Here is a 15,751-nt window from a genome sequence, read left to right as displayed (position 1 = left end):
AAAGCACGTCAAAGTGCAAGTAGATAAATAGGTACCGCTCTGGCGGGAAGGTAAACGGCGTTTCCGTGCGCTGCTTTGGTTCGCCAGGAGCGGCTTTGTCATGCTGGCCACATGACCCGGAAGCTGTACGCTGGCTCCCTCAGCCAATAATGTGAGATGAGTGCCGCAACCCCAGAGTCGTCCGCAACTGGACCTAATGGTCAGGAGTCCCTTCACCTGTACCTTTACTGACCCTCTGCAACTCCGGATTTCAACCTCTGGAGTCCGGCAAACCTCCTAGAAGTCACTGGAGAGGGTTGTTGTGTTGTTTTCCTTTGAGGAAATGCACTAGGTGAGCATTAGGGGCCCCTGGAGGCTTGTAGAGTATAGCCGTGAAGCTACAGGTGAGGACAGGCAAACAGGTAACATGGATTTGGGGTGGGGTGGGGTGGGGTGGGAAGCTGTAACGAAATAACCCTAGGATGATATATTTGGTCACAGCCTGGATGTATAAGGGTTAATGCATCTCCTACCCTGAGTTACATCACATGCTTGTGGGGTTACGAACATTCTATGAGGAGAAAAAACGGCAGTTAGTGACAGTTGAGTGTTGGGGAGATGAAGCAGGAGAGTGTGAGCGTGGCTGAGGGTGGAATAGGTTTATAGAGTAGTGTTAGGTGAGGAATTGGTGAGGTTTGAAGTTATATGTTTAACAAGAACAGTTCCATTGAAACCACATGCTTGTACACATGAATCTTGAATGCAACCGTTAAGTTCATAAGCCATTAAATGTTAAATTAAAGTTCCATCCATACCATCGTCTGTGTGATCTTTCCAGCAGAGGTATCTATGGCTCATCTGGTGGGGAGACTCATTAAAAGGACAAAACCCCTTATCTAAAGCAGGAAGGAGAGGTTGTTGTCCCTTGAGTGCACCGAGAGGAGGAGGAAGAGGGAGACTGGTTCAAGGGTGACACAGAGTTTCCTCGGGAGGGAGGAAAGCTTTGCAGTGGGGAAAGCTCAAGAGAGGAGAACCCCTTACTGGTGTGTACACTAGGAATAGTCTCATATCCACCTCAGAGCTTAAAAAGATACCGGGCTACGTTTTGGGCTGGAAGAGTGCTTTCATTTAATCTTTAAACCCCAAGCGTTGTGAGGGGGTTTATAAGGAGAATAACTGGGATAGTGTGAGGTGAACTTTACCTCAGGACATCCTCATTAAAGCCTTGCACAATATGAGAAGTAGGTTGTACAATAAAGACAGAAAGTAGAGGACTTTCGTCACAGAAGCTGATTCCAAACAAGCTCAGGCACATGCAGTGAGCATCCCTGGGAGACCAGGGTTCAAATTCCCCGCTCTGGCCATGAAGCTTGCTGGGTGATCATGGGCCAATGCTCTCTCTCTCTCTCTCTCTCTCTCTCTCTCTCTCTCTCTCTCTCTCTCTCTCAAATTTCAACTTTTTTATTAATAGTGCATAAAAAGAGTACAAAAGCACACAGAGAAAATACATAAGTGCACAAAGACAAACTGCCATTTACACATACAATCGCTGTCTCTCGGCCTACTCCACAGGGTTGTTGTGAGGATAAAGTGGAGAGTGCTGGGGGGCAACCATGTGGAGCTCCTTGGAGCATGATATAAAAGTAAAGAAATGCAATTCTCTGTGGGGAGCAAAAGATAAGTAGAATGGTTGAATCCCAGAATTGGAAGGGACCCTGAGGGTCATCAAGGGCACACACACACACACCCCGCGAAAGGAGGGAATCCCAGCTAAAGAATGGCCACCCAAACTCTGTTTAAAAATCCTTCAAGGGGAGGAGAGGCCGCCGCCACCTTCCAAAGGAGTCTGTTCTGCTGTTAAGCCGCTCTCGCCAGAGCTGTTATTGGGAGGTTCAAATGCAAACAATTCCAAACAGGAAAAATGGAAGGCTGCCTCAAACCGGTTCAAGTTTCTGGTGAAATGCACCAGAGAGTGGGAAAGGAAGAACCTGCTGGTGTCCTCTCTGAACCTCTCTGCCTGTCATCTTTGATGAATTGCAGAGAAGTGGTGAGGTGTTGGAGCCCTGTCAGAAAAGGGCGTAAAGAGAAACATCTAGGAAGCCACAGGTGAATCAGCCTGACGTCTTGATGCAGTAGAAGCTGACGTTTTCCAAGAACAAATCCTGCCCCATTAAAACATATCCCTTTGAAAGGGGCAAACCAAAACAGGGTTCCTTGCTTAGTGCAAACTTTGCCAACCTGGTGCCCTCCAGATGTTCTGGACTATAACTCCCATCAGCACCAGGCAGCAGGCGTGATGGGGACTGTAGCTCCAAACATTCTCCCTCCAGGCCAAGCCTGGCCCATATCAGTCCAGGCAAGTTCGTAGGAGGGAATATGGTCTTTCAGAGAGCTTGGACCTATGCTGTGTAGGGCTTTGTAACAAGGGCTTTGAATTGTGCCTGGAAACAGACTGGTACCGGTAGTTGGTGAAGCTCTTCCAGCAAAGGGAGCCTGCTCTCTCTAACCAGCCTAGGTCAGCAATCTGGCTGCAGGCAGTTGAGGTTTCTGAACATTTCTGAACATTTACTTTATATATATAAGATCTTAAAATTCTTATAGCACAGTTGTTGTTTAGTCGTTTAGTCGTGTCCGACTCTTTGTGACCCCATGGACCAGAGCACGCCAGGCACTCCTGTCTTCCACTGCCTCCTGCAGTTTGGTTACTCAATAGCTTTGAGAACACTGTCCAACCATTTCGTCCTCTGTCGTCCCCTTCTCCATCTTTCCCAACATCAGGGTCTTTTCCAGGGAGTCTTCACTTCTCATGAGGTGGCCAAAGTCTTGGAGCCTCAGCTTCAGGACCTGTCCTTCCAGTGAGCACTCAGGGCTGGTTTCCTTCAGAATGGATAGGTCTGATCTTCCATGGGACTCTCAACAGTCTCCTCCAGCACCACAGAGAGACCCCCCAAAGCCCCCTCCATACTACTTTCTGCTTCTAGAACCCAGCTTTTCTCCTTTGCAAGCTTCAGAGACGGCTCCTTCCCCTCCTCACAAAGGACCAGCCGGAGCTCTAACCCACGGTGGTGTCAGGATGTTGCTGAGAGCCCCCAGGGCCAGGCTGAAAGCGATGGTGCCTGTCTCCCTCTCGGGCACCAGCTCATAGATCAAGCTGTGACTTCGCCCTCTTGGGGAAGTGTGACTAAGCACAAAATCATCAGCTGTGGGAGGAGGCGCCTCTTCAAAATCTGCCCCGAAGGAGATGAGGTTGCCACTGTTAAGAAGAGTTGCTGCTGATTGGAAGCTGGTCCTTTTTGCCTGCGCACGTTTTGTCTCCAGCAAAGAGGCGGCAGGGATGGCAATAGTGCCTGATAATTTTGTGAGTAAAAGCAACAAAGAGCGTTTCCTTTTTCTGGTTTGTGGTGGCGGCGAGAATGTCGAGGAGGTTCCTCGTTGTCTGCACCTTCGGGCGGGGATTCCCTCCCGTTTCCTACCTGCGGGTGCTGCTGGCGATTGAACCCGGCACATTTTGCTATGGCCCTGGAACAAAAACCAGCAAGGAGAGGCATCCTTATCCGCGCCAGCAAAGTAGTGGGCTCTCCTCCGTCAGAGGTCTTTCAGCAGAGGGATTCTTCTTCTGTGACTCCTGGATTGCAGGGGGTTGGGACTCGGTGGCCCCAGGGGGTCCCTTGCAACTCAGTGATGCCATGAAAACTGTTCACCAGGAGGAGAAACAGGTTGGGGTGCCATGAAGAACCGTAGGATAATCAGCTGCAAAGGACGGGGCCCTCGTACCACTGAACAGGTATTGTGGAAGATGCTCACCTGAGAAGGTGCATTTGCCCAAATCCCCTCTTCTGCACAACTCTGTAAACTGGGGGGGGGGCCTTGCTGCTGTGCATCCAGCAGCTGTTGTCACAGGTGCCAACTCCTAGGGACTGAGCTCACTTTGGCCTCCCTAATAAAATAATTGAGGGTGCCGCCTGCCAAAGTTAATGGGCATTGCCATTTAAATGGTGTGTGATTGATTATCTGGGGCGGGGCTTATTTGGGACACATACACACCCATTTTTTAAAATTCAAGTTGGCACCCTTGGGTGTGTGGTCTTTAACCTTTCCAGACCTGGAAGCCACCTTCGATCAAGTGCAATGTTTTGACAGTGTTACGCCTGCCTGTCTGCCTGTCTCCCTATCTTATTTTCTTTTAAAACAGACCAAAACATAAGGCCCATCCAGTCCAGCCTTCTGTTCCCACACTGCACGCGGGTAGTGCTGGGGTCCAAACCACCAAGCCTCTTCGGCTTGCCGATCGCAAGGTCGGCGAGTCGAATCCCCACGATGGGGTGAGCACTTGTTCGATGGGGTGAGCCAACATAGCAGTTCGAAAGCACAATAGTGCAAGTATATAAATAGGTACCTCTGCGGCAGGAAGGTAAATGGCATTTCTGTGCACTCTGGTTTCTGTCATGGTGTTCTGTTGCACCAGAAGCGGTTTAGTCCTGCTGGCTACATAACCCGGAAAGCTGTCTGTGGACAAACATGGGCTCCCTTGGCCTGAAAGGGAGATGAGCGCCACAACCCCATAGTCACCTTTGACTGGACTTAACCTTTACCTTTACCTTTTTTTTGTGCTGGGGCACAGTGTCTCTCTTCTGGTGCTGCTCAGTACTTTTTCGGCCAGAGACCTCTTCTCTGGCTTTTTCTCGGGGGAGTCAATGTCACCCTCGTTCTCCCCTTGCCCCTTTTATAGCGATCAAGCGTGCTCTACTGTATCGGATCACTTCCCTTGACCAGTTACAGAGCACACCACAATGGAAGCTCACACCTTTACCTTTTTTTTAAAAAACCAGCCAGATGCCAGCAAACAGGAGCTGAGTTCAAGTGCAATTCTCCCTGTTCCTGATACCCAGCAACTGCACTCCAGAGTTGTACTGGCTCCCACAGCAAGGGCAGAACATTCAGGGCTAGTAGCTGCTGGCGGAGCCTTTTCCTCCCCCAATTTGTGCAACATCTTTGAAAGCCATTCAAGTCGGTGGCCATCACAAAGTCCCGTAGACGTACTTTCTGCACTTCAGCTATGCGCCATGTGCAGAAATGCTTTCTTTTGCCTGGAACGAATCTTCCAACGTTCAGCTCCATTGGAAACATAGAATCACAGAGTTGGAAGGGCCCCCAAGGGTCATCTAGCCCAACCCTGTGCAGCAATTTTTTTTCACCCAAGGTGGGGCTCGAACCCACAACCCTGAGATTAAAAGTCTCATGCTCTACCGGCTGAGCTATTCCACAAGTTTTTGTTTGTTTTTGTTATTAGTTTTTCAGCTAGGTGGACCAGGGGTCTGGCCAGTTACAGAAGCGGCTTCCTTTTATAGAACATAGTTAAACTTTGGAACTCACTGCCACAGGAGGTAGTAATGGCCACAGGTATTGATTGTTAGACAAATTAATTGTTAGACAAATTAATTGTTAGACAAATTGATGTCTACTAGCTAAGATGGCTATCCTCTGCTACCATGGTCAGAGGCAGCAATGTTTTCGAATACCAGTTTCTGCAAACCGGAGGAGGGAAGAGAAATTGAGGCATCTGGTCAGCCCCTGTGAGAACAGGATGCTGGACCAGATGGGCCATTGGCCTGATCCAGCAGGCTTCTTCTTGAATCGCAGAGTTGGAAGGGAACCTGCTGGTCCAACCCCCTGCAATGCAGGAATCTTTTGCCCAACATGGGTCTTGAACCCATGATCATGAGATTTAAGAGTCTCAAGCTCTACCGACTGAGCTATCCCTACCATAGATCCTTGGGCAGAGTGGATGCTTAAAGGCAGCGTGTTTGGCTCACCCACTGCATTTAAATGTCATTTTGTCAGCCTGGGTTTTCCCTCCTTATGTCAGCTGAGGCTGCCACCTTTTCCAACTTCCCCACCCTGCCTGCGCCCTTATGCTGAGCACTTGTTTTACACCTGCACTGCAACAATAAACTAGTTTGGGAACCAGTTTGTCCATGCACCCTCATCAAGGAAGTCTGCATTTTGAGAGAGGATGCAGAGCCAATCCCCACTTGCCTCCCAGAACTACATTTCCCGGAGTTCCGTTGTCAGCAGGGCACATGTGGCCTTGAAATCCATTGCCATGTACACTTATTGCGTGAAAAAGAAAATGAACTTATGATATCTGGGTTTGAGGATTGAAGAAAAAGGAATCGTTGGGTGCTATCTTGGAGTGGGTGTTTGGAACAATTTTCTGTATTGAAATCTACTCGGAGTTGAGTGTTGATTTCATGCGCTTTATTTCAGCTCATGGTAAACAGTGAGTGAGTGTTTTCCCTCAAAACCTTTGGCTATATATATACTGTACATTATTTACACAATGGGTCCCGTGTGATTGGCTGATTCAACTCCCCTCCTGGAGCCTGATTGGGCGGCTCCTACAGACCAATTAGGTTGCTGCCTTCTAGGATCCTACCTGCGTATTGTTCTAGGATCCAAGCTCAGTACATAACATGTATACAGTGGTACCTCTGGATGCGAACGGGATCCGTTCCAGAGCCCTGTTTGCATTCAGAGCAGTACAGAACCTGAAGTGCCGAATCTTCGCTTGCTCGCCATGCGATTCGAAATCTTTGATCAAGATATTGGCCATTTGATACTATCCTGTGTATCCCCCCCCCATTTTAACAAAATCTATTTTTTATTTTTTAAAAAACTTTGCCATAAACAACATGCTGCTTTTAAAATTTTATATATGAATTACAGGTCTCCCTGTTAGACATGTGTGGCTAAAAAACAACAAGGAGTTACATGCAGGGTGAATCCTGCATGAAGGAGACATATTGGAATTTGTGGACATGGCTAGCTTAGGTCCATTAATTTAAATGGGTCTACTTTGAGTAAAACTTCAAGGTCCAGAAAAGGGAAACCGAAATGATCAAGCAGGTAGCCTGACTCCGCTCTGAAGGAGAGCTCAGTTGGTAAAGCATGAGACTCTTAATCTCAGGGTTGGGGTTTCAAGATCTGCATTGGGCAAAAAGATAGCTGCCTCGCAGGGGGTTGGACTAGATGACCCTCAGGGGTCCCTTCCAACTCTACAATTCCATGAAAGTTTTGGGGACTTCTTAGGGAAAAGGCAAGCAACAGGCAACACGATAGGAGTTTATAAAATAATGCCTGGCATTGAGAAAGTGGACCGAGAAACGTTTTTCTCCCTCTCTCCTAACACTGGAATTTGTGGGCATCCCAGGAAGCTGAATGTCAGGGACAGAGAAAAGAATGGGAGAATCTTAAGAGTTGGAAGGGACTCTGGGGGTCATCTAGTCCAACCCCCTGCAAGGCAGGAATCTCAGCTAAAGCATCCATGACAGATGGCCACCTGACACCTGCTTAAAAACCTCCAAGGAAGGAGAGCTCACCACCTCTCATAGGAATCTGTTCCCCTGCCGAACACCTCTTGCTGTCAGAAAGTTCCTGCTGCTGTTTAACCGGAACCTCCTTTCTTGTAACTTGAAGCCATGGGTTCGAGTCCTACCCTCCGGAGCTGGAGAAAACAAGCCTGTTCCCTCTTCCACGTGACAGCCCTTGAGATATTTGAGGATGGCTCCTTCAAGCGCTCCTCGTAAGGCTGAGTTTCCAAACCCTTAATTATCTCGGCGATTAAGCTCTTTCACACGGTGCTCGGTTAATCTTTTGAACTCCCTCCCACAGGAGGGAGCGATGGCTACCAACTCTGATGGCTTTAAAAGAGAATTGAACAAATTCACGGAAGAGAGGACTATCAAAGGCTATTAGCCATGACGGCTATGATCTGCCCTCCACAGCTTGGAGGCAGCAGTGTTTCTGAATCCCAGTTGCTGGAAACCACGAGAGGGGAGAGGGGCTCTTATGCTCAGATCCTGCTTGCGGGTTTCCCACAGGCATCTGATTGGCCACTGGGAGAACAAGATGCTGGTTGGATCCAGCAGGTGCTCTTCTGAGGTTAATGAGTTGGGGAAGGCTGCCGTAGAAAAAGTTGTCAACGCAACACGCTGGCTAATAATTGTTAGTAAATACAGTGGTACCTCAACTTACAAAGACGATCCGTTCTGCGGCGCTCTTCGGAAGTCAAATCCTTCATAAGCCACTTCTGCGCATATGCAGACCGCACGCACGGCAAAAATACTTCCGGGTTAGCTGACTTCGTAAGTCGGGGCATTCGTAAGTCAAGGTACCACTGTATATAATTGGTATGATGTCATTCAAAATATATGAATAAGCCACTTCAAAATTATATATATACATATATACATATACATACAGTGGTACCTCTACTTACTAATGTTTCTACTTACAAACGGAGCTCCATCCGCCATCTTGGATGCGGATTTTTTCTACTTACGAATTTTTAGATAGGGTTGCTTCTACTTACGAATTTTTTCTCCCAATGCATTCTTATTGGATTCGACTTACAATTTTTTTCGACTTACAAATGTGCGTTCGGAACGCATTAAATTTGTAAGTAGAGGTATCACTGTATATATATCATACAACACATCTCACAAAATATACAAGTAACTGCAAGTTGTTGTTATATGTATCAGAGTCAAACAAAGGTTCAAACAACCAATGAATAGCGAGGAACGCCAAACCATCTCTCAAAGGAAGACATCTCACACAAGTTTCAAAGGAAGACGTCTCTCTGAAGTCTCAAAAGGACAGTGCATCCAAATAGTTCAACTGTTTCGGAATAAAGTCTTCATCAGCTAGAAGTGGAACTGCAAACAATGAATGACACCAAAACTGAGCAACTGCAGCTACATTATCCAGTGAGCACTGATCCACTAGTATGATCTTTCTAATATGTATATTTCATTGATAATTATTTGGTATGTACCGGTACCTCTTTATATATTTTGTTCTACTGTATATCTTACATAGAAGTTGCTCACTGTTGGAAAATCTTCTCAAAAGTCAGGGGTCGTCTTATAAGCCAGGTCGTATTTCTTATACGGTGAGTATAACCCAAACTCTACATTTTAACTGGAAAAGTTGGGGGTCGTCTTATACACCCAGTCATCTTATACACCGGAATATACGGTAATTTTCCAACACTGAAGCAAGTGCTTTCTCAAGTTGTCTCCTTTCTTCCTCTGATCATTGGGACAGTTCCTCAATTTCCCCACTGTAGGAAGGAGGAACTGAAACCAGCTTAGGTGTCTCATAATTCACAGGAGTTTTTAAGAGCAAAATAAAACTCATCTGTACCGTGCTAGTATCCTTTGTACGCCACACCTTTCTGCAACCGCAAACTGTCATGTAGCATCATGCAATTTCAAGGGGGCGAAAGCGACAGTTTATGTGTCAATTCTGCATTGCGTGAAAATGGGCTTCCCATCCTGTGACTCACTTTCCCAGGTACCAAACCTCCAACTTTTTCAGTTGAGCTACGGATTAAAGCCTCGGGAAATATTGATTATATCTGCCTGACAGAAGAGGGTGAACAAGGGGCAGGAAGCTCACAGGCTGACAAGCAGTTTTAAGAAAGAAGGAAGTCGGTTATCTGAGGAAACGGGCTTAAGTAGCAAAGAAGGAACTGGGTGGCCGCTGTGAGATTAGGATGCTGGACTAGATGGGACATTGGCCTACGAAGAGGAAGAAGAGGAAGAGGGAAGATGATGATGATGATGATGAAGAAGAAGAAGAAGAAGAAGAAGAAGAAGAAGAAGAAGAAGAAGAAGAAGAAAAGACTCTATTTTTCTAAATGAAGACGGAATATTCAAAGCGGCATTTTGATCAGACTGAGGAGGCCCGGGTTCAGATTCTGACAGAGTCGCAATTTGTGGGTGACCCTGGCCCAGACTCTTTCTCTCCCTTTTCCCTGCCCGGCTGGGTTGTTGTGCGGTTGTAGAAAGATAAGAGACAATTTGAAAACAAGTTGAAAGCTCTCAGTTACAGTGGTACCTCGGGTTACAAACGCTTCAGGTTACAAACACCGCTAACCCAGAAATAGTACCTCAGGTTAAGAACTTTGCTTCAGGATGAGAACAGAAACCGTGCACTGGCAGGCGCGGTGGCAGCAGGAGGCCCCATTAGCTAAAGTGGTGCTTTAGGTTAAGAACACTTTCAGGTTAAGAACGGACCTCCGGAACGTATTAAGTTCTTAACCAGAGGCACCACTGTATATAATTGGAAAATAGGATAAATAAGAGGGAAAACAAAGTTTGGAGAAAAAAAATAAGATGCAAGAAATTAGGGGGGAGAAAATTGGAATCCAAGGCAGGGGGTAGTCTATACTGTATCCTTGGAAAAGTATTGAATTTATAAATTACTAGCTGGCCTTGCCACGCGTTGCTGTGGCTCAGTCTGTTAAATGGAGCCTCAGAGTCCCCCTTCAGACTCCCCTCACCTTCAGAGTTTTACGAGTGTTATGTTTACACAGGCACATCCCTGTGACTCCCCCCACCCTGTTCTGACCCATTACCTATCCCTCCCCCTCCTCCCTCCACCCCGGCTCATCCCTGTGATTGGGCCCACCCTACCCCGCCCCTCCTCCCCCCATCCCCCACCCAGGCAAGCTCCCACCTCCACTCCGCCTAGTCTGGAAAGCAGCCTAGTCTGCAAAGCCAAGCTGACATCCTGTGGAGAGGGAAGCTTTCCTAGGTGCAGTACCAGTGTAGCCGTCGCTAGAGGGCGCTGGTTTGCAACCTCTCCTGTGCAGCCAGCATGCACTTTCATATGATTTGTGAGTTCTGAAACGGGGTTTGGGGGGTTTTACCTGGCAGAGGTGTGATATCTGTTTTGGCAAACTTCCCTATAGCCTTTGGACATTCACATGTGATGCTGTGTCAAAATTTCACCTCAATCGGTCAAGCGGTTTTAGTGAAAAGTGGAAACACACCCACATGCCCAGTTTACATTTTTATTTATATAGTCACTATAAAATTTGAAAATAATATTTAAAAAAAAGACTTGGAGGACGCACCACTTTTTGTGTGAGACAAGGGTTAAGCGCTACCTTCAAGAGAGGACTCTGTGTTTTCTTTTCTCTGTTTGTTTGTTTTTATTTAGTTTCTTTTATCTAATTGTGTTCGGAAAAAGCTTTAATAAAAACTTATTAAAAGGAGAAACCAAGCCAACCATCTCACAGACTGGATGGCAACCTGTTGTGGGGCGTGAGAGACTCTGCTTCCTGCCCCACCATGAAGAGGACTAGAGGCATATTCAGGGATACAAGACTGTGCCTCATCTTCTTCTTTCCTCCCTTGCAGAATATACCATTTTTCCGGGCTATCCCAAAAGGCCTGGAACCAGAGTCATGGGTGCTGCTAGAAGGTATCATTCCACCACAGGGCAAAAGGTAACTCAATACTGATATTATTTTCCTAAGAATGGATTTGGCATCCAGAATTCGTGGTACAGGCAGAGGAGGCAAGGACTCGGTGCTAGGACTTGTGGAATACAGTGGTACCTCACAAGACGAATGCCCTGCAAGACGAATTTTTCGCAAGACGAACACGTCTTGCGATCTGATGGTGACTCGCAAGACGAATTCGTTTTGCAAAAAATCCGTCTTTTGAATCGCGGTTTCCCATAGGAATGCATTGATATTAATGCGTTCCTATGGGCAAAAAAAATATATTCAATGCATTCCTATGGGAAACCGCGATTCGCAAGATGATTTTTTCACAAAACGAATTAAATTCGTCTTGCGAGGCGCCACTGTATTAGAGAGAGAGACTGGGCCTAGGCATATGCATATGCAGAGTGCCTTTCCTTCTGCACTGAGGCACGGCTGCCAAACCTCCCATAACTGACACCAGGGGAAATCTGAGCCACCCGATCCCAGCTTTTTAGTGATTTAACTGTGCAAGTTAGGTGAAGCGATAAGGGATCTCTGTGTCGGAAGATTCCATTCCACCTTTAGTTGCAGGCATGGGATTCTTATGTGCCACATGCCTGTTTACATTCCAGCAGTTTGCTGGTGTAAGCGGAACTTCCGCTGCATTGCTTTTGTTTTGACTCCCTCTCTCCGAGAAGACGGCAAGGAGAGACGTTTCTTTGTCCCAATTTATGTTTAATAAATCCTGGGGAGGAAATATACACGAGCCAGGGAACCTGATCTCTCTCATCTCTTTTCTCAGGTTCTATGTGGACTTTGCTTCCAGACAAGTCGAGGAGGGAAACAAGCCCCTGAGGCTCACCGTCAGCTTTGAGGGACCCCCGTCGTCCCCTGGCCGGGTGACCCTCAACAGCTTTGCAGACCAGCAGTGGGGGGAGGGCCTGACAGTGATGGCCCCTTTCCGGCAAGGCCAGAAGTTCAGGATTCAAATCATCGTCACCCGGATGGGCTACAAGGTCAGGATAGCAACGGAGGGGTCGTCAGCAGGGAAGGCGAATCAGGACACACACACCCCATCCCCGAAAACACGGGGGCTGGGTGAGGGGCGATGGTGGCTGCATGGGGATTAGGAGGGCAGATGGCGGATGGGAGCCCAAAAATAGGTATAGTATAAGACACTGGGGGCAGGTATAGGAAGAGAACAGCGAGATCCTACATCTGCCCAGGAGTCCTATTGAACTCATTGGCACTTGTTTCCAAGTAAGCAGAGCTAAAGGACCGGAAATTCTATGATTCAATATCGTTATTGCTGTAAGAGGACCGCCGATATTCCCAGCCAGATGCACTTGGCAAGGGGGCAGGATGTATTGTCTCCAAAGCCTCCCACAAGCCTGACGTGAGCAGCTTTCTTTACACCAAATGTCAAAAAGAATGTCCTGTGTCCCCGCATTTTACTCCCTAGTCTAGTGGCTGCTCTTAGTCTGCTCTCCTCATCGCTCTCTGTGAACGGATTGCTTTGCTTGCTGACTGACTTGAAACTCAATCCTTCCACTTTTAACTGATCAAGATGTCCCACTAAACAAAAAGCGCTAAACCTAATCAATCAATCAATGTGGACATAGCAGAGAGAACATGGTACTCTTCCTCTTTCAGTTACTAGACCAGGGGTTCCCAAACTAAGGACTGGGGCCCGGATGCCGCCCAATCACCTAAATCCGGCCCGTGGACGGTCTGGGAATCAGCATGTTTTTACATGAGTAGAATGTGTCCTTTTATTTAAAATGCATCTCTGGGTTATTTGTGGGGCATAGGAATTCGTTCATATATTTTTTTAGAATATAGTCCGGCCCCCCACAAGGTCTGAGGGACAGTGGACCGGCCCCCTACTGAAAACGTTTGCTGACCCCTGTAATAGATGGTTACCGCAACTCCCCTAAGGTCTGCTTGAGTAGCCTGTAGATTTAGGGCAGGCGAAAAAAGCCACTATTTCTCCAAGCCAAGTGTGAGAAACTCGTGGAATGAATGCCTTTTAAAGGTGGTGAGAAAAATTAGTGGGTTTGTCAATCAAAGGCATGTTTAGAAGACATGGGTGGGGAATCTCTGGCTCTGCTCAGGTTGTTGTAAACCAGAGCGAACAAGCTCCTAAGCCTTTAACAGAAGCCTGTGTAGCTAGCAGAGTACTGAGGTTCCCAAATATCAAAACAGGAGAGCTACCACACATTAAACCATACAGGATTCTCATGTCCGTCGGAGTTGGGAGGTTTATCTTCCAACCCTTCTTGACGTGTCCTTTTCCATTTCTTTGCCAGATCCTGGAGAAAGACATTTCCCTTTGCGAATTCCGCCACCGCCTCCCACCGAAGAGCATCCGCTTCCTGGAGATCAACGGGGATGTCAAGCTCCAGAATGTGGCCGTCAGCTGGGAGGGCAACAGAGCACCAAGGGGCCACATCCTGCCAGCATTGGGCATGGGCCACTATGCACGTTAGGAGGGCACTGAGCCCTCTCCAAAAATAAAGGGGCACACCTTGATGCGAGCAGGAAGATATCCCAGGGCAAGAATAAATTATGCAAACCTAGCAGGGCGTCTGTTGTGTTTTGCAGTTTGCTTTTTCTGCAGGTGCAAAAAAATATGAAATTACTTGAGCAAGGAGCGGAGGAAAGGGAGAACGAAAGAGGAGCCAAAGGCCTATCTAGTCCACCATTGTGTTCTCAGTGTGGCCAACCGGGAGTGGAGAGCAGGCATGCGGCGCATGTTTTAGGGGCGGGGCACCCAGCACGGGGGGGGGGGCAGCCACGATGGCACCCCTGGGACTGCGCAGCCCGGGGGGGCACGCCCTCACTGCCCCCATCTTCCTACGCTACTGGCCTTTATACTATTGTAAGCCTGCAAGTGAGAACCATAGCTGTTGTCCTCCATTAATTTCTCATCCTCGTTTAAAGTAATCTGCTCTGGTGGCCATCGCTGCCTCCTGAGGGAGCAAAAGTCCACCCTTTAACTTTCTATCTGTGTATCTGAAGAAATGTGTGCATGCACATGAAAGCTCATACCAATGACAAACTTAGTTGGTCTCTAAGGTGCCGCTGGAAGGAATTTTTTTTTATTTTGTTTCGACTACGCCAGACCAACATGCCTACCTACCTGTAACTACAACTCTCTTTTGTCTGTCCCAAATCTTCCAACATTCAGTTCCGTTGCACGTCCCCAAGTTGTATTGTGCAAGAGGGAGGCAAACTTGTCTCTTCTCTGATACCGAGAACAGAATGGAGTTTGTGTGATGCTTTGTTGATTACAGGAAATAGAACCCACGAGATCTTGTGCCATGATATCAATGTCTTGCTAATGCCCAGAGATGTCCTTACCGTGAGGGAGATAAGGTGGGATGCCTGGGAGGTGCCAGATCCTGAGAACCAGGAAGGAATAGCAGCCAAACAAAGAGGCCACAGCATTTCTAGATCACAAAAGCTGCCACAAAACTCTTTTGTCTTTGTGGTCTGTCAAAGATGCTCTTTCTGCACATCCGTTGTACAGCCAATTCTCTGTTACATCTTGGATTTCCACATTGCAGGAATGGTTAGTGTTTGGATTTATTTCTTGCCTCAAATCCCGCTGCCCAAAAAAAGGTAACCATTTTAGGTCAAGTCCTAATCCCCTCTGACTTCTTCACCAATACGTGGGTCGGCAATTCTCCACAACCCAGATTCCCATTGCTCTCCTGCATTGGTTCAGTAACAGAAACCTGCAAGATGCACATTTGAAAAACCCCCGAAATGTTAAGATTACATTGAAACTTCACAAAATCCTCATAGTACCTCTTCTCTCTCTCTCTGCCAGGAAGGGGTTAGAAACGGCTTCCGGCCAGAGATGAACCACACAATGGTTGCAACTTTCTTGTAGGAAAACAACATTAATAAACAGCAAGATTTATCATTATTCTAAGCTGCAAAGCGTGCGTGTGTACACACAAACACACACACACACAAGCATCTAATACTTGCCTTTTTAGTGTTTCAGAGAATGTGTTGGGCTGGAGAGAAAACTTAACAGATCCAATGCTTATCAGCAGAGGGGGAAATGGTTTGTGACATACACAGAGGGCAACAACTGCCTCCTTGACAAGAGTTTATACTAGCCATGGAATTTCTTTTCCAGTCACTGACCTCCAAATGCCTTAATTTGAGGCTAAAACTGGATTATGTGGCAGACACAGTGTAAAGTGATCATTTCCTCCCCTTCCCACACATGCGGACTGATGAGAAGAGTTTTCGGAAACAATTCCCAACCCAGTCCGCAAACCAGCCTTCCCAAATTTGCTGCCTCCCAGATGTTTTTGACCACATTTTCTATGGGCCCCAGCAAGCAGGGACAATGGATGATGGCAGCTGTGGTCTAAAGTGTCTGCTATATATGAACTAGGGAGGGGAAAGGATATACCGGGATGGGCCTGAATATGAGCCACACTCCCCCCCCTCCAGATTCTGACCGTAAAA

General features: G+C 47.3%; 1 protein-coding gene and 1 non-coding gene across 2 annotated transcripts; one reads left to right on the top strand and one right to left on the bottom strand.

The window, feature by feature from the left end:
- Positions 1-3,269: 3,269 nt before the first annotated feature.
- On the top strand, positions 3,270-13,875 carry LOC118086402 (galectin-7). Its single transcript, XM_035117976.2, has 4 exons — positions 3,270-3,337; positions 11,190-11,278; positions 12,063-12,276; positions 13,570-13,875. Exons 1-4 carry the CDS (start codon positions 3,314-3,316, stop codon positions 13,747-13,749), a joined length of 507 nt encoding a protein of 168 aa, XP_034973867.1. The 5' UTR covers positions 3,270-3,313; the 3' UTR covers positions 13,750-13,875.
- TRNAK-UUU (transfer RNA lysine (anticodon UUU)) lies at positions 5,172-5,247 on the bottom strand. The gene has a single exon. It is a non-coding gene; the product is annotated as a tRNA-Lys (tRNA).
- Positions 13,876-15,751: the final 1,876 nt, after the last annotated feature.

Source organism: Zootoca vivipara, chromosome 6 (genome assembly GCF_963506605.1).
Source record: "Zootoca vivipara chromosome 6, rZooViv1.1, whole genome shotgun sequence".
Lineage (NCBI taxonomy): Eukaryota > Metazoa > Chordata > Lepidosauria > Squamata > Lacertidae > Zootoca > Zootoca vivipara.
This window is presented reverse-complemented; position numbering and strand designations above follow the sequence as displayed.

Bases quoted from the DNA above. Each gene is read 5' to 3' on its own strand.
- LOC118086402 (XM_035117976.2), top strand. From the start codon at position 3,314: ATGGCAATAGTGCCTGATAATTTT. The intron at 11,279-12,062 runs GTAACTCAATAC...CTCTTTTCTCAG, and splicing joins ATTCCACCACAGGGCAAAAG to GTTCTATGTGGACTTTGCTT. The intron at 12,277-13,569 runs GTCAGGATAGCA...TTTCTTTGCCAG, and splicing joins TCACCCGGATGGGCTACAAG to ATCCTGGAGAAAGACATTTC.